This window comes from Diabrotica undecimpunctata, chromosome 8 (genome assembly GCF_040954645.1).
Source record: "Diabrotica undecimpunctata isolate CICGRU chromosome 8, icDiaUnde3, whole genome shotgun sequence".
In the NCBI taxonomy this organism is placed as follows: domain Eukaryota; kingdom Metazoa; phylum Arthropoda; class Insecta; order Coleoptera; family Chrysomelidae; genus Diabrotica; species Diabrotica undecimpunctata.
Genome location: NC_092810.1, coordinates 7,837,826 through 7,857,154, shown reverse-complemented (window position 1 = coordinate 7,857,154; position 19,329 = coordinate 7,837,826). Strand labels below are relative to the sequence as shown.

At 31.8% G+C, this 19,329-nt stretch overlaps 1 protein-coding gene across 2 annotated transcripts in view; it reads left to right on the top strand.

Moving 5' to 3' along the window:
- The first annotated feature begins 814 nt into the window (after positions 1-814).
- LOC140449234 (cullin-associated NEDD8-dissociated protein 1-like) overlaps positions 815-19,329 on the top strand; it is a 51,972-nt gene continuing 33,457 nt past the window's right edge. Inside the window, exons 1-7 of one of the 2 annotated variants that reach the window (XM_072542422.1) lie at positions 815-1,019; positions 3,047-3,216; positions 3,901-4,114; positions 4,583-4,872; positions 5,291-5,453; positions 7,602-7,836; positions 16,439-17,203. In XM_072542422.1, the coding sequence (XP_072398523.1) occupies positions 978-1,019; positions 3,047-3,216; positions 3,901-4,114; positions 4,583-4,872; positions 5,291-5,453; positions 7,602-7,836; positions 16,439-17,203 (1,879 nt within the window). In that variant the 5' untranslated portion in view covers positions 815-977. Of the gene's footprint in view, positions 1,020-1,464; positions 1,610-3,046; positions 3,217-3,900; positions 4,115-4,582; positions 4,873-5,290; positions 5,454-7,601; positions 7,837-16,438; positions 17,204-19,329 lie in introns of those variants that run through there. The other variant, XM_072542421.1, reaches the window with a different exon arrangement.

Here is a 19,329-nt window from a genome sequence, read left to right as displayed (position 1 = left end):
GAATCGACATAAATAGAGAAAATACAAGAATCCCGGTCCTGGTTACAGCAACTCGTCTCCTGAATTAGTATATTTTTCTTAAATACTTAACCAAATATTTATTTAAAAAGTATACCAGTGAAACCATGAAAACCGTGAAAAAGTATACCACTGGATTGTTATCTAACGGTAAATTGCAAGAACTTATGTTTAAAAGAATTCCTAGGGGTGTTATAAAAGTTTAGAATTAACCTAAGAGAGAAAATGGTATGACATTTTAGGCAGCTTAAAAACGACATCTAATACATAAGATAAATTATATATCAAGGTAGGCAACCCGTCATACGTATATCTTACATCATACCGATTTGAAAAATTTTACATAAATGTGTTAAAAATTGGAGTTTACAGCATGTATTATTTCACATAAACGATACTTCATAGCCTCTACTATCTAATGGCAATTTATACGAACTTATATTTAAAAGAATAGAATTCCTAAGAGCGATATAAGAAGTTAACTTTATAATACTACATTTCTTTGTCCCGGGCGGGAGGAGAATACGAATATCAAATTCGTTCAGTTTAATAAAAAGAAGACTGACTGAGTGTATTTCCACTGCAGTTTGTTCCATACTTTGGTTTATTTAGCAAATCTCTAATTTTCGTTGAGAAAATTTATCTTATAATGTTCTTTCAAAATCCCTTTAAAATTTATTGCAGTACTATCTTTAGCAAATTCATAAAAAAATAAACTAACCTTGTGTATTGGCGTTCGTTATCTTCTTTTGTTTTTGTAAGTAAGATGAAAATAACTATTATATTTTTAATTTTTGCATGAAGGCATAAACGCTCATTAGATATTGCCAATGTCAATTTTCTATTCCATCAAAATTATTTGTCTTGATTTTATTAATGGTGCTTGTAGCTGGCTATGAAGCATTGGCATACGAGTTGAAGTAGTGGCTTCTAAATTGTTAAAACAGATTGTTAACACGATGGCAAATATTTCAAATAGTATCAGCCACTTTCTAGAAAAGGTAGTGTACATTTAATAATTAATATAATATTCATTTCTTTTAGTATCATTAGTAGTTTTAAAATTAATCATTACAATCGTTTTAAGCTAATTTTTGAACTCATCTATTTTTCTTTCGAGAAGTTTTCTTGCTAAAATTATGTTTCAAAAAAACTTTTAATTATAATTTTGGGAGTAAAATCAGGAATAAATTATTTTAAAAAAAAGTTAAAACTAACTCCTACACAAATCAGATTATTATATAATTTGGTTTGTTTAGAATCAATTCCTGACGAAAACAAAAGGAGTATAATGTATGATACATTTATATAAATATTTGAACTAAATCTGATAAAATAATTTTTTTATAAAAATGTTTGTATTATTTATATCTAGGTAGTTTTCTATTATTTTAAATTTTGAAATAATTGAAACCCTCGCTAGATGTCGCTAAATGACATTTTTAATTTCATCTTGCCATTTATTATTATACCGGTAGTAGAGAGCCTTTTCCGTGAATTTGAAAAGCTCTAATATTACTAATATTAATCTGTATGACTGTTTAACACCATGGCAAGTGTTTCAAATAGAATCAGCAATCTGCTGGAAAAGGTACTATGTATCTAATTAAGATAGTTATTAGTAAAATCGAATTACTTATTAACAATACTTTAACATAACCTGATATTCTTATCAATAATGGTTTTGAATTAACCATCCCAGCTATTTATAAGTACATATTTAATGTGTACGCTACTTCAATTATGTTTTATGCATTCCACAGTATACCACAAATTCTTTTTAAATATTTCTGTTTGAAATTCAGAAGCATTCTTAGGAATAATCTGTCATCTAAATCGTGTTTCTTAGCTCACAGTATTCATTGTTCCAGTAGGTACTTAGTCTATCTAAATTATTAATGCTTTCCTTAAGTTAATTTTTGTTTCTTGAATTCACAATATTGAACAATCGTTGATTGTTTAATCAATTTTCAATACTGTTTTTTGATGGAGGATCATTTTGGAATTTTCTGCTTTTTTTAATATAAGTAGTTAGTATTAATGAGAAATCGTCTTTACTTTGACAATGAGCTCATGAGCTTAACACATGTAGTGCTGATAAGGGGCATTTAGGTGGTTTCATACTTGCATCAACCTATCAGGCAATAGGCATTAGTTTCGCTGATAATAATATCATCAAGGCAATCTATAAGTTCTGTATTTTACATAATAATCGTGATACCTGGATTTCCTTTAATCATATTATAAATCAGGATTTACAAGAATCGCACTATTGACTTGTAGGTTAGTGGTTGATGACACTGACTTTGCTCACATGTTTTTTTCAAACGAAAAAAAGAAATCCATATTGTGTGTAGGTATCTTTTTCTTCTAGTGTGTATCCTTTCAGATATTGATCACAATCGAAGCAATTTATACATTATTCACAATTGTTTTAAACAACATGAGAGGTCCACAATATTTTAAATGGCATCAATATAACCACATTTTAAATGCTGAATTTTTTTGCACAATACTGATAATTTTAGTAGTCATAGGTAAATCATTCGTCAACAGAACAGGACTGGCCTGTTCATAACACTTCATATCAAACTAGATTCTGGTTTATAAAAGGTATCAGGTACTTATGCAGATACTATACAACTTATTACAATGGATAGCATGTTGAAGAAGAAACTAAACAGATTGTTACAGTCATCGTTGCAAGGATATTGTGATACGTGAATAGGAAGGCAGCATTGTTAAAACATCTAATTAGGTTTAAACAGGTACTGTGAAAGGCGAAAGTATGTCTATACAACACGGTGATAAGACCAACAATTCTCTATGGCAGTGAAGCATGGTTGATAGGACTGACAGAGAAACAATTTGGAGAAATCTTAAGAAGAAAATATCTGGATAAGAAGAAATAATGAGAAACTCCAAAATATTTTTTAAAATTTAAAAATTTAACGATCCAATCATTATATTTGAAATATCAATTGTTACATCTATAATTAATTTAAAATGATTTTTAATTCTTTTACAGATGACCTCTTCAGATAAAGATTTTCGATTTATGGCAACAAATGACTTAATGATAGTACTTCAAACAGGTAATGTTTTACTAGATACACATACTGAAAAAAAAGTGATACTTATGTTACTAAGCCTTCTCGAAGATCAAAATGGTGAAGTCCAAAATCTGGCCATCAAATGGTAAGTTTTTTAGTAATAGGATGAACAAAAAACATAGCTGAGTAATATACTCCTAACGAGTTAGAGTGAATGACACTGTTTTTATCATATTTTTTTCACTTTTGTGATATTCAGATCCATTAGGCTATCCACTCACCTAACTATGATGGATGACTGTGTGGAATGGCAATAAGTTGTGCAGTCAGTCAAGAACCACCTCAGGTTGCAGTACTATGAGAAGAAGAAAATATTTAAAAGTATCCATGAATGTACTTAAATGTATCAAATGTATTTGCTGTCGATTTTCTGCTAATTACAAACATAAAAAGCACTTTCAGACTAAAGGAAGAAAGACTTTGAAAATGGAATTAAATTTAAATATTAACAAACCAAAGGTTTGTAGATAGAAGAGGAAAGGGGTGAACTTAAAATAGGCATTGAAGGAACAAAAGTAGAACAATTTACAACTCTTATGTACATAAAAGTAATAACAGAAGAAAAAAGATTTCTAGAAGAAGTTAACAGCAGAGTGGCGAAAACGCTACAACTGTATCATGGAATGAACAGAAAATTAATCGGCAGAAAATAAATATCATGCAATACAAAAATTAAAGTTTTCAATGCAGTAGTTTTATTTTATTAATAGACTGTTCCACCCTTTATTTATCCTTTAAAACACCTTAGATTTTTTTTATATCTTTTTAGCTTGGATCTTTTAGTTACCAAAGTCAAAGAACCTCAAGTAGAAGCTATAGTTCTACCATTGTGTGCAAATATGATAGCTGGTAAAGAGCAGTTAAGAGATATTTCAAGTATTGTTTTAAAAACTGTTATTGTCACACTTTCTCAAACACAAAAAAATTTATCTCATAGCATTGTTAAGAAAATGGCAGAATCTTTGACTAGTGCTATTGAAAGTGTAAGTATGTTTTTTATTTTTATTCTTTTTTCTTTAAACGAATGATGGATATGGATAATTAGGTTTTGACAAATTTGTTCTTTTTAAGTGGACTTTTACTTTCTAAATTGGAAAAAAAACAATTTTTAAATATTAAACAAAAAAAAATATATTTATGATAATAATTTTTTCTATTAATTTCTAAGAAGGTATACTTTGGGGTATACAAAAATATATTTTTTACACTTTTAATTGTTATTCACCATATGGCATCTTCCAAAAGATGCATTTCAATTTAGAAGACGCTTTTCTGCATTACTGTAACAATTTTTTTTAATTCCAACAGGTTCAATTCGTGAGACTTAACTTTAAACAGTTATTTTATTATTTTTAAGGCCTTTATATGCGATTTGATAAAAAGTTCGAACAGCGTAGTGATTTTGTTTTGTTTTATTAAAGATTTTTATTAACATTCAAAAATAATTGCAGGATGATGTATCTATTCAACTAAGAGTATTGGACATTATAACAGATCTGTTAGTGCGCTTCGGTCCGGCGTTGCAAGAATTCCACAGTTCCATTATCAAAGCTCTTCTTCCACAATTGCGATCCCAACGTCAAGCCGTCAGAAAGCGCACAATTACAGTCTGTAGCAACTTGGTACTTTCTTGCAACAAAACTATATACACTAAATTAGTCGACCATTTGTATAAAAGATTGTGTTCTAACAAGAATAGTTCGCAAGTTAAAACTTACATTCAGTGTGCCTCTGCTGTTTGGTGAGTAAATGCAATATTATATTAAACATTCTTGTGTGAAGATTTATGTCCCAAATAACAGAAACTATACTTTTAATTCACGTTAAGAACGGGACATTTGGCTGCAGATCAGTGTTGCTACTAGATAGCTGATATATGAGTAATTCTAATCAGAGCACTGTGTAGATGTAGTTAACTTTCCGTTCTTAACGTGAAACGCTCTTTAGTAACTTTAGAAGATAAGTAAACTATGTGCTGCTTATAGAACTGAAAATTGACTAAAAAAATGTATATTTCTATAAAAAAAAAGAACATGCAAAACATATTTTTGTTTTATTAGTACTATTAATTAGTATTTTATACTGAAAATCACTGAAAAACCAAAAATAATTCAAAATTCATTTTGGTGTTCCTATAATAAATAATTTTTTTATCGTAGCCGTCAATCTGGACCTAAATTTGGAGAACACATTGATAAATTCGTACTGTTGACCCTGGAATACTGTGATACTGAAGACGATGAACTTCTAGAGTGTTGTTTACAAGCTCTTGGAAACTTTATTACCACATGCCCCAAAGAAATGACAAAGAATATCCATATGGTAAGCATTTTCAAACTAGTCATTATAACCTGACATAAAAACAAGATATGTGTACTAAATTAATTGCTTTAACCACTAAATTTGTTAATATTAACTCTAGAGTTTTACCTATTATAACTAAAATGGAAAGTTTACCAATTTGTATCCACAAAGAGTACAGTACATTCCTAGTAGAGTAGAGTACAGTATATTCCTATATATACTACAGAAGACAGCAAATACGCACATATATATGCACAAAATTGGCGCAAAGATATAAAAATAAAAGCTGATCTTGCCGTCGTAGATAAAATATAGTATGCAACTCGTCACATTCAGACACAGGACTAGAATGGAAATAATTGTAGTGATGTTCTTCAATGAATTCTTAATTATCCTTCATTTACTTAACATTGTAGAGTTTGGAGGTGAGGCGAAATATTTGATTCAGCTACTGTGTGCAGGACAATACTTTTTGGGGCATCTGATGAGACGTGATCTGACGAGATTAATTTAATCTGGGTGCCAGGACACTCGGATGTGGAGGGAATGAACGATCTGATATCCTTGTTAGGCGGGACTCAACCACTCTACATTTAGGGCCCCACCAGTGATGAGATAGACTAGTTTCCACTTAGCGGGCCGTTCCAATAGTCTTACAACTCAACTCCTGCTTAATCATAATTTCCTGATGTAGGGAATGCTCACTGGTCATTGTAGACTGAGACGACACCTACATTTTCAAAATTCGCTTGCCACAAGAACATCTTCACATGTCCTCTATCAGTATCCAGTCCTGGCTTATCGGAGACAGGAAGACTTACCACTTACTTACTTGTATCAGCGTTTATCAAGTAGCACCAGATCAAAATGATTTAGTTGAGGAACTTGTGGCAGAAGTTGATGACATTTGATATCGCCTAGATGCAAGATCCCTGGGTATATTAGGATCAAATAAAAGAACTATCGGGTGTTGGCGAAGAGCTTATATGTAGAAGATCTACCGAAGACTTGTATATAATTAATAAAAAATCTACAATAAACCAATTTGCTGCGGTACTACTCTTGCAAAAACCAGTGGCTTACAGAGAAGTTAAAAAAAAGAAAAAAACAGCCAATACTCCCACCTCATATAGCATTATCATTATCAATGGCTTGGGTTGGTAATTCGTTAGACAGAATTATCATTACCCACTCAATATGAAAGTTCCCAGAAAAGCTTTGACTTCATCTTCTCGAACTTCTCGTTGGCGATTCTTCTGTGAAGCATATTGATTAGTCTCTGACGTTATCAGGTGTATGAGTTCTTCACCAAAAAAAAAAGGGAAAACCATTCAAGTGGACTCTTAAAATCATGTTGTTCTGGAAGTTCGTTTACAATGATACATTGGTCTTCCATCTGAATGTCTTCGTTTACCCAGTGGTAGATTTTTTTTTCTTAGACCCTTTAACTGTTCTTTTTTCTCCCTGCTCTGGTAATGAAATATTATCTTGAAAATCGGTTACTAATGCATCACCGTGATTATTTTGCACATTTATTTCAGCAGAAGCTTGTAATTGCGACCCAGGTAAATTATTCATCAACATTATATCTTCATCACCAGAGTCTTCGTCTGTTAGGACACCACATGCATTTATTGGAGGCATCAAATTAATACTATCTACATTTGCTACTAAATTTTCATCATCTTCTAACATACTAAGCGCATCCTTCAATGAAAAGCCCCTAAAAATAAATAGTATGGTATTTTCATGTCGTACAATATTTTGTACACTAAAATCAAATGGCCTAACTCTAGTTATAAAATAATAATTTATTTAATTTATAAATCTAAATTGAAATATAAATGTGTGTTCTACAAGTACACACAAAAAGAATATTTTTTTTTGTATACATTATAACAAATATTTACTTAGCAAATCGTATTCCGAATTCGACCATGTTATAAAAACTGTAAACTTTATCACAATATTATCGCCAAATATTTCAAAGCCAGCAATTCACAACTACACTCTATGGTTGACTTTTGAAATATATACTGACAGTATTTAGGCTGTTATCAAGAAATATGATCCTTATAGATAATCAAGTTAAAAGATATTTATGGTGTACAATTTATTGTACGTCAGGCATATCTGGGTTAAACATCTAATAGTTCATTTTGGCAGGTTATAAATGTGTCATTGAAGTATCTTGTGTATGATCCCAACTACATCGATGAAAACGCACCAGAAGACAATTGCAGCGACGAAAATGAAGATGAGTACAGTGACGATGACGATATGAGCTGGAAAGTGAGAAAATCGGCTGCAAAATGTTTGGAATCGATTATTATTACCAGACCCGAATTGCTTAACGAATTCTACAAATCTCTGTCACCAACTCTAATTTCCAGATTTAAGGGTAAGTCAGGCCGTTACTTTATATTATTTATTTTTTATGAGGATATTTGTATAGAGGTCCGAAACCATAAAATAAAAAGAAAATGTGAAGCTAAGGAAAACAGAAGTATATTGTTAAAAAAATAGGGAGGGGATGATGTTAATTAAAGCTGGTGTGGGTGTTACTGACCTTGTGTATAATAAATATAAAGTCTGATGTGTGATTTGGCTTTAAATGAATTCTGAAATGATCTTTGTATGTGTATAAATGAGAATTTCACGTTATGAGAGGGGATAAATATGTGTTGCTATTCGAAACGATTCGTTCATCGAACGATGAAAACTCGTTTTCATCGTTCTTGGCGTGTGCCTGAAATAAGCTACTACGGAATTTTTAATATTCGTCTCTCTCTGATACACAGATGCGTAATTCAATTGTGCGAGTCACGTTCGTCATGGTAAAGTGCGATGAGAAGGGAATGAAGAGACCACTCACGTCTCCCAGTATTGTAGCAATAACACCGATGCGTTTGGCCGATACGGTGTCGGTGATATGTTCGGCCTCTTTACGAATACAGATAGCTGGCAGTGACGTGTTTTTTTTTAACATGTTACCCTGATCTGTGCAGGTTTGAAGTAGCTGATGAAATAGTTTTTATAAGTAAACAGTTTTTAATTAATTAATAGTTTGAGCTCTTACTGTGTGGAATTCCATTACATAAAATAATACTCTCGACACCTTAAAAATTCCAGTTTATTATAAATTAACCCCCTCTCTTCCGATACCCATGGCAATAATGACTTGTGGCATTGTTCTTGAATGAGCTGGCTAATAGGTTTATAATTGTAGCAATTACCATTGATATTTTATGTTGTTTTAGTCGATTTTAGTCACTCATTGTTAGAATTTGTTCCGAACAGTTTTACTTATTATTTTTTGTTGTGAATAACTAATTGTTCTATTTAATAAAAAAAATGCCGGGAAAACGATAACAGGAGAAATGCGACAATGTGTAGTTCATTTATTGGAGTATTTTAAAAAAGAAAAAGAAAACAACGGACCTTTCCTTTCGTTATCATCGGTACATGAACGAGTAGCGGATGCTTTGAAAATCAGTCTTCGCACAGTGACAAGAATAAAGAGTGAATACAAGACAGGGGCAGCTCTTACTACACCAGGAGAGTCACGTAATGTACAAAAAAAAAAGACTAATGATGTCAGCGATACTATAAAAGGAGAGATTAGAAATGTATTGTATGGCATGAAAGCAAAAGAAGAGCACGTTACAATTAAAGTTCTAAATACAAAATTAAGAAACAAGCATCTCTATGACGGTTCTGATACAAGTTTGTGGCGTCTTATGAAAAATTGTGGGTTTTCATACAAACTAGAAAATAGTAGACGAGTGCTATGTGAGAAACCATGTATTGTCTCCAAACGACTGTATTTTTTGAGGCATTATATGAGAAATTTTTTAAGTCCACGCCCACTTCAGTTTGTTTTTTTAGATGAAACATGGATATTCCTAAAAGGGGCATATAAACGTACTTGGCAAGATGATTGTGTGAAAAGCATCAGAAAAGGACACGAAAATACAGGTAAACGCTTTGTTGTTTTACATGCCGGAAGTAGGCAAGGATTTGTTAAAGATGCTGGATTACTGTTTTCTACGAAATCGAAGAGTGCAGACTATCATGATTCTATGGATAAAGAGTCTTTTAAAAAGTGGGTCTCCGAAAAGCTGATACCAATGTTGGAGGAACCATCTCTAATTATTATGGATAATGCCTCATACCATAGCTCTTTAATAGAAAAGTGACCGCATGCCAGTTGGAAAAAATCGAACTTACAAGAATGGTTAAGAGCGAAAAAAATAATTTTTGACGACGATTCGGGCAAGACAGAGCTATTGAGTCTTTGTCACCAGAATAAACCACAAAATACCAGGTACGTTATAGACGAGCTACTCCAAGAACATGGGCATCAGGTTTTGAGATTGCCTCCATATCACTGTCAATATAATCCGATTGAGTTGGTCTGGGGCATTTCTAAACAATACTATGATCGTCATATTGGAGAACATGGACGTGGAGATGAAACAGTGAAAAAAGTTTGGGGCGATGCATTAGCTGAGGTAACACCTGCAGTGTGGGCGAGTTGTGTTAACCATACTGAAAAATTAATTCAGGACGACTGGGCAAAAATGGTCACATATGATGAAAATTTAAGTAGGATTATCATCGATTTGGCGGAAGATTCCAACGATGAAGACAGTTCCAGTGAAGACGCTGACTGATTAGCTAATTAATCAAGGTCAGTACGTTGTAACAGGGCCCTGATTCTAATTGAGATTTCGACTCAAAACATGTCGAAATTAATATGGCGACGTCGAAATGCGACTTTGCGAACCTTGTGGATTTCAGCTGAACTAACCAAACGACGTCACTAATTTTCGACTTATCGAAATTAATTTCAACTTCAAGAAAGTGGTTGAAATTTCATTTCGAGTCGAAATTAATCTGACATGACTGACTGGACTGGGAGAAGTGAACTTAGGTTCAGTTTAGGTAGGCGGTGTTTTGATCCTTGCAAGGAAAACTGAGTCAAAAAGTATTAATATGGCTGTGTTTTACGGACATTTACTAGTTTTGGAGGAATTAGAGAGGATAGATATCCGACGCTCATAACGGAGGATAAGAAGAATGTTACGGGATACTCAAAATTCTTTTTCACTAAGTGATGCTCAATTTAGGCAGCAATTCCGTCTTAATAAACAAGCTGCAAATTATTTAATAAGGGTATCAGAACCATATTTGGAAGAAGGTGTTTATGCCTCTAGGATACCCAAAATGTTTAGGGTTAGTATTACCAAAGAATATAGACGCTTAAGCGTCTATATTCTTTGGTATTACTAAGCTGCAGTAAATTTAAAAATATATTAGAATATAACCACTAAGTCAAATCTTAGTGGTTATAACTTAAGGATCTCCCACATCGCCTTTTTTTCTTGCCATCTTTTCTTTCAATTCAAAATATAATTGAGAATGGCCAATATGATTTAACAACTCAAACAAGAAAAAAAAGACGTTCACGTAACGTAAACAAGACAAACATTCTACAAGCGTAGTGCAGCCAATAAACAACAGGGCCAACCCAAATTTTCAGCAGTGTCAAAATGATAAAGTAAATATCCCCAGTTTTAACTACAATCGAAATGAATCAGAATCGCTAGCGATTGGGACTGTCATGGCGTAGTCGCTTTTAAATTTCGACATCGAAATGAAATAGAATCAGGGCCCAGTTCAGAATTCGCTACAGTGCTTAAAACTTAAAAAATCCTGTATCATTTTTTAATTAAAGTGGGTTAAATAATTAACACTTTTTTGGGTATATTTCAAAATCCTTTTAAAATGTACTTTTCGTTATATCCTGTCCTATTGTACTGCAAGTTAGAAAAATACTTCTTCGCAATTTATACGTATATTCCGTTATTAGAAATTTAATGAAAAATAATTTATAATTTTCTTTTATAACTATTATTTCGTTTGACATGCTACATTTTGCTCTGCCACTGGAGGAGGTAAACGAATCGAGCTTAGACAAGGAAAGACAGATGAAACAACTTATTGCAAGTGTTTTTACACGCACACGCCAAGAACGATGAAAACGATTATACAAACCATAATGCAGGGAAAACGAAGTATTGGAAGAAGACGCATCTCCTGGTTCAACAATCTGAGAAAGTGGTATAATTGTAGTTTCCTCGACTTGTTCAGAGCTGTGATGATTACCAACCTCCTTAGAGGAGACGGTACCTAAAGAAGAAGAGGAAATGAGAATTGGAAGAATAATGTATATAAATAAGGGTTTTAAATATGATGTGTGGTTAAAATAAATCATCACTCCATTGTATTGAATCACATTGCGACTGAGTCAATCTTTAAGCCACTTTAAAAGTGGCTTTTCCTTAGCCTAAAATAAAATGAAATTTATTAATAACAAGTCATACTAATTTTTTCAACTATAAAACTTACTTTGTAAGTACCAAATCCTAATTTGTGGACCTCTAGGTGACATGTTGATCTAGAAACGTGTCTTTCATTCCATAAAACGCTTCTTCTTCTTCTTAGCCTTCTGTCGTCCATGTTTGGACATAGGCCTCTCCCAACTCCTTCCCTCGGTCTCTATCCTGAGCAACATATTTCCAATTTGTTCCGGCTATTCTTTTAATATCATCAACCCATCTCATCTGTGGTCTTCCTCTTGGTCGTTTACTTTCGTAAGATCTCCAATGTTGTATTGTAGTATTCCACTTTGCTCCTCAAGTATTGGGGTATTTTGCGGTTCTTAAGTATCCAATTAAGTTTTCCAAATCCTGCCCATGCTAGTCTTGCTCTTCTAGTAATTTCCGCACTTTGGTTCTCTTTGTCAAGTCTTAGGATTTGGCCTAGGTAGATATATTTCTGGATTTGTTCTATCTCACTGCCATTTATATTTATACGTCTGGGGTCATCTGTGTTTGTTATTATTTTTGTTTTTTTCATATTCATTTTTAGGCCCACGTATTGGGAGTTGGCTGCTAGTTCCCCCATCATAATTTGCAGTTCCTCGAATGTGCTCGCTATAATCACTATGTCGTCAGCGAATCTGAGGTGGTTTAACTTGTTGCCATTAACGGTAATGCCATAGGTTGACCAATTTGTAGTTTTGAAGACGTCTTCTAGGGCTAGGTTGAAAAGCTTTGGCGATATTACGTCTCCTTGTCTCACTCCTCTCTTAATGGGGATGGGATTTGTATTTTCGTCTAGTTGTACTATCATAGTTGCATTTTCATATATATTATGTATTAGTTGCCTATATGTCGAATCTATTCTACAATTATTAATAGCTTGTTCTATGGCCCACATCTCGATACTATCAAACGCCTTTTCATAGTCGACGAAGGCAAGAAATACGGGTAGTTGGTATTCATTTGCCTTCTCTATCAATGTTCTCACTGTCAGCAGATGGTCTGATGTACTATATCCATTCCGAAAGCCAGCCTGTTCAACCGGTTGGTAATTGTCCATTTTGTAGGTTAACCGGTTGTTAATAATTCTCATAAATAGTTTGTAAACTTGACTGAGCAACGATATAGGTCTATAATTCTGTAGGTCACATTTGTCCCCTTTTTTGTGTAAGAGTATTACTAAACTCTCGTTCCAGTCTTTAGGGATCTTGCTATTATGGAGACATCTATTAAATAGCTCTGTTAGTACAGGGATTGTTAATGTCTTGCTTGTTTTCAAGAGCTCGGCAATTATACCGTCGTGTCCTGGAGCTTTATTATTTTTTACCTCTTTTAAAGCACTTTATATTTCGAATCCCTTTATATTTGGTAGTACTTCTGTACCCACGTTTTTCATTTTTCTTTTGACGTTCTCCTTTGTTGTTTCATTAGGCTGGCCTTGCGAGCTGTACAAGGATGTGTAGAAGTCTTCGACAATATTTGTTATTTTATATTTGTTCTTCTCTACCTTATTGTTGGCGTCTTTAATTTTGATGATCTTTTGAACTCCCAGTGCGGGTCTTAGACATTTTAAGCCTCTATTGTTTTCAATGACTCGCTCTATTAAGTTCTCGTTCCATTTTTGTATGTCGCGTTTTAGTTCTTTTCTAATTGTTTTATTAAGTTCTCTGTATTCTTGAGTATGGCGTTTGTTTTGCGCTAGTAGTTGTCTTCTTTCCGTTATTAGCTGTTTCGTTTCATTGCTTATTTTGTCTTCTTTAGTCCTTGTTTTCTTTGCGACCTGTAGTCCTGCTGCCTGAAGGTTTTTATTTAGGTTTTTATTAATCTCGTCAATTTGATCTTGATTATGTGGAGGATCAGATTCGAACTTATCCGCTAAGACCTCTCGGAATTGCTCTTCATTTGTTCTTAGTTTAAAGGCATCTATCTTCGTTGTTTTTAAAAAATCCTTTTTCTCTCTTCTTTCATGTTTATATTTATTTTTGCTCTGACTATACGATGGTCACTACCCGTTGTTACGTTGTTTATTGTTGTGACGTCTTCAAATATTCCTTTGTTGTTTGAGAGAAAATAGTCTATTTCATTTTTGGTAGTTCCGTTAGGTGCGACCATGGACGTTTAAACATAGATGGACCCAGCAATAAGATACCTTAAACACACACTGTTTTGAAGCTTCGATATTCCTGGACAAGGGGGTAAAGAGGAGTAAAACGGGTATCGATAGACTGTGATACTTCCTCAATGAGCATAAGCGTGCTTGAATTTTTACTTGTGGGGATAATTATTCAAGCGTTAATAATTGGAAGTAGTAATAATGTATAAAAACACGTTTTTATAGAAAAAATAAAATACAATTTTATTTGCTTTAAAATTAATACAATAAAATATAGTTGATCTCAAGTTAATTTTTTAATAGGTATCAAATAATCCTACGATAAAAAAAAACAATTAAAAAATATACATTTGTCAAATTTAAGTACATACCTATATTTATTGATAATTGTATTAAAACATATTTTTTAAAATTGTGACAAATTTGTTTTAATACAATATGAATAGATTCCTCGTAGTAAGGGTTTCTGCTACAAAAATATTTATTGATCATTCCAAAGCTGGCATTTGACATAAAATTATTTGCAAATATACCTACTTATTAAAAAGTAGGCGTGAAAATGTATAAATTATTGGAAAGCTATTTACCGAACAGAAATATTAAAGTAAAAATGGTAAATAGACATAATAGAAGACATTGGTATCGAAATAAATTTTTATTGATTGCGAAATAAAACAGTCTTAGTAAGAACGCTTCTTATGCGCACGGTGTTAGCATCTAAAGTAGTCCTCGTTTCATTATGAATTCCAATTTTGAAATATTTCTCAAGAACTAATTTTAAAAGATGCATAGAGTGACCATCGATTGCATCTTCATCATACATATGGTCACTAAAATGCTCATAGATTGATTTTGGGACATTTTGTATGGTTTTATTAATCAAAATATTCATAAGGTTTTTATTTAGTCTGTTGTAGATATTTATAGTTTTATTAAAAAATCTGAAATATTTTTCAGCTTCCTTACAAGTTTAAATAACCAAAAAGGATGCTTTTGAAAGGTTTTTTTTATACTGTTTTCTCTGTTGAAATTTAGAGTAAGTTTCATCATTAATCAATATTATTTGGAAACCTAGATAGAAAAATAAATGTGTTTTATTCATTTCACTAATTTATTGTTAATTCATGAGAAATATTAAATTAAAAAGCTACTAAACAGATCTTTTTAATCAGATGATGTCTACTTACAATTTAAAAATGTCTATACTAATTTCATGAACTAATATCTTGTTCAATACATTAATTAATATGAATAAACCCAATGGTACGCCTATGAAAGACATATTTTAAAATGTAAACACACAGGCTTCCTCAGTTCCTCATCTTAAATAATGTAAACAAACAGTACTTACAAATTAAATGTATTGGGATGTAAATATTTCGTTTTTTTTTTGCAAATGCAAAACTGTAGCACCATTATTATAATTTGTTTATTTCAATATTTACAAATATCACTTAAAATACAGCCAAAATATCGAAAAACAACTTTTCCTCATCTTGGGTAAAAAGTAAACAAACATGGACATGACATGGAACAGCATTTGAAGTTTGACGTAGAGCCATAAGACAGAGAAATGTAAACACCGTTGCCATTAATAAATAGGTTTCAGTGCTTCTACATATAAAATAATTGGTTGATATCTGTTATACGCTATTATTAAATGATATGCACACTATGTGCACATTTGATGTTTTAATTACAATTAAATATATTAATATAAGTAATAAATTATTATTTTGGTTTGATAGCACCTGTAGAGTATAAAATAAATATAGTAATATTTTCAGCGATACGTGAATAAGATATTTTAATAAAAAAATGTGACAACATTTGAAGGTGCTGAGAATGTGACCTAGTCAAATAATTTTGGCTTCACATTTTTATGTAAATAACTGAGTCCATCTGTGTTTATACGTCCATGGGTGCGACCCATGTCCACTTTCTGTCAGGTTTCTTTTTGTAGAAGGTATTCATAACATACATGTTTTCTTGTTCCAGGAATTCCATGAGTTTTTCTCCTCTTGTGTTTCTTGTGCCGAATCCAAAATTTCCAATCTTGCTTTCAGAGTCTTCAATAAAACGCTTAACTCCATATAATTTGCTCGTCGGCTTTTCACTATAATACGTCTTATTGCCCTTCGATCTGCTTCGGTTATTTTACTTTTTCGTATATTTCTAGGTTTTGTGACGACCGAACCTGTAGGTTTGTATCTTCTGACTATATTTCTCACACTGTAGCGTGACAATTGCAACATATTCGCGATTTCCGAATTTGATTTTCCAGAATTAAAAAATCTAATAATGATTGAACAAATTTTCTCATCGATAACTTTACCTCGATCCATTGTACGATCCACAGCCAACAGCCAAAAGCTTTACAATACTACAAAATACATTTGACATTAACTGGTATGGGAAGGGGCTCGTAATTAAAATCAACGTGTATATTAAATATTTTTTATTGTGATTTCAGAATATTAATATATTTGTATTATTTATAGAGAGAGAAGAAAACGTAAGATCTGATATATTCCATGCCTACATATCGCTTCTTAAAGAAACAAAAGGCGAAAGTAATATAAATCATAACACCATGCTTATAGACGATGAAGAAGAATCCTCCATATCCCTTCTACAGCAACAAATCGAACCATTAGTCAAGGCTGTACAGGCTCAGTTGCGAACAAAAAGTCTTAAAACCAGGCAAGATTGCTTCCACCTACTAAAAGAGTTATGTGTAGTACTTCCAGGAGCATTAAGTAATTATATTGGAGAATTGATCCCCGGCATACTTTTTTCCTTTAAAGAAAATAGTGCTAGTGTAAAGTTAGATGTATTGTCGTTTGTCTACCGTTTGGTAACGACACATCCGCCTCATGCTTTTTATCCATATATTAGTACTTTTTTACCAACCGTGATAAATGCCGTGAACGATAGTTTCTACAAGATCACCGCTCAAGCTTTAAATGTGCTGCAAGAATTCGTAAAAGTAATTCGGCCGATGGATGCAATTTCCGGATTCGACTTTAGGCCTTACACCAAAGATATTTATGTTTGTACGTACGTTCATTTGAAAGCTACCGACGTCGATCAAGAAGTAAAAGAAAAAGCAATATATACGATGGGACAAGTCATTTGTAACTTTGGCGATCATTTAAGAGCCGAACTACCCGATTGTCTGCCTCTGTTTCTTAATAGATTGAAAAATGAGACTACAAGACTTACGACTATCAAAGTTCTAACGCAAATTGCGAGTTCGCCTTTAGGTAAGTTTGATTATATTAATTTTTTTCAGTTTACCAAGAGAAATGTGTCATCCTCATCAATATACCGCTGACAATACTAAATTTACAGTAAATTTACAGGTAAAGGGCAAATATATATATATATATATATATATATATATATATATATATATAAAATAAAGTTTTATTTTGAGGTTGCAGTCATTAATAGGGCATGGAAGTGAAACTCTTTGTTCTTTATCAAGTTTTCTCAAAATTTATTTGCTTCTTCAGGATATGCTAAAATATGGTATCAGTAAATACAATGAAATTAGAATTAAATAGCATTGTATAAAACTAACTATACTAAATATAGGTTTTCTGTACCATTAAGTAACAGATTTATTAATTATCATTCACAACATCCACCTCATATGAAAATAAATTTGATATTGGCTTTATAAAACAGAATAGTCAAATTATCACACATCAATGACATCAACAAAGGGTTATTAGAACTTAAAGACATTTTATTAGAGAATTCATACCTCTTAAAATAATTAACAAATTTTTATTTAACAATCCTAATAATAGAATGATTGACATGAATCAAACAAGAGAACCAAATCAACAAATTGTGCAATCTCAATTTACTTTCACATCACTACCTTACATACCAACATTAACACCCAAACTAACTAAAGTCTTTGTTAACTATTCTGATATTAAAATTGCACCTAAAAATGTTAAAACATTAGCATCATTGTATACAAAAACTAAATCACCTATTAGCATTATGGAAAGCTCAAATGTAGTTTCTATAATACCATGCAAAAATTGTGATAAGTCATACATCGGACACACATCTAGAAATCTAATAGGCAGACTAACATCACATAAAAGTGACCTTAGAAATAATAAAAATACGTGTGCATTAATAGATCATGCAATTAATAAAAATCATTCATTTAATTTCAATGAAACTAATATATTAAGACGTGAAAACCAATTAAATAAAAGAGAATTCTTAGAAATGGTATGCATAAATAAATATCAATGCGTTAATAAAAAAACTGATATTGATAAACTAAGCAATATCTATAATTACATTCTATCTTACGAAAATTAATACTATAATTTTCTAATATTAGATTTTCTGACTATAAATACTATAATTTCAAAAAATTTAAATATTCATATTTGGCGCCACTTTGTACGTAACCATAATAACAATCAAGAGCTAGTTATCAACAACAAAAAATATAATAAACAGAAACGAGTGTCTTTCTGACATAAATCAAACATCAACATAATCAATGTCATAATGAATTTGTACAAAATTAAATAAAATTAAAATATTGTACTTACATAACTAGATAATTTTAATAAGTTAAGTTTTAATTTTTTGTATATTTGAAAATTTAATGGATTAACCTCATGTTGTAAGTTTTTATATTAGTTTTATACAATGCTATTTAATTCTAATTTCATTGTATTTACTGATACCATATTTTAGCATATCCTGAAGAAGCAAATAAATTTTGCGAAAGCTTGATAAAGAACAAAGAGTTTCACTTTCCTGCCCTATTAATGACTGCAACCTCAAGATAAAACTTTATTTTACATAACGTGTCAGTCAATAATACCTAACTACTTTAGACTACAAGATACAGGGCGTGGAAGAAAAAAAATTTTACACAATTTTTACGATTTTGCCGAAACTACTGGCAACATTGTAATGAAATTTTATACGAATATGTTTTGGAAGCTGATACATCCCATGAATTTGTTTTTATATCTGATTCTCATAGAGGGCGCTAGTTACACGGATCGTACTAAGTATTAGTCAATATAACTTTTTTAAGAGTATAATTATTAATCAAAATTTCAAGTAAACTTAAACATCATTCAATTTTACACGAAAAAGGTACTCTTGGTAAAACTCGATACTGTGTACCGTTTTCGGAATATTTTGACTTGAAAATTATGAAGTAATAATTGAGAGATTAAGATGCTGGTAGTAATGATAAAGTTCTAATAGGTATACCTCTATTTTCTCCAAGTGTGCCATGGAAATCTGACATTTATTGATTGTTATGACGATAAATCAACAATAATTAGAGTTTTGAAACCTTGTTATTTGTAAAATCAAATCAAAATGTACTCAA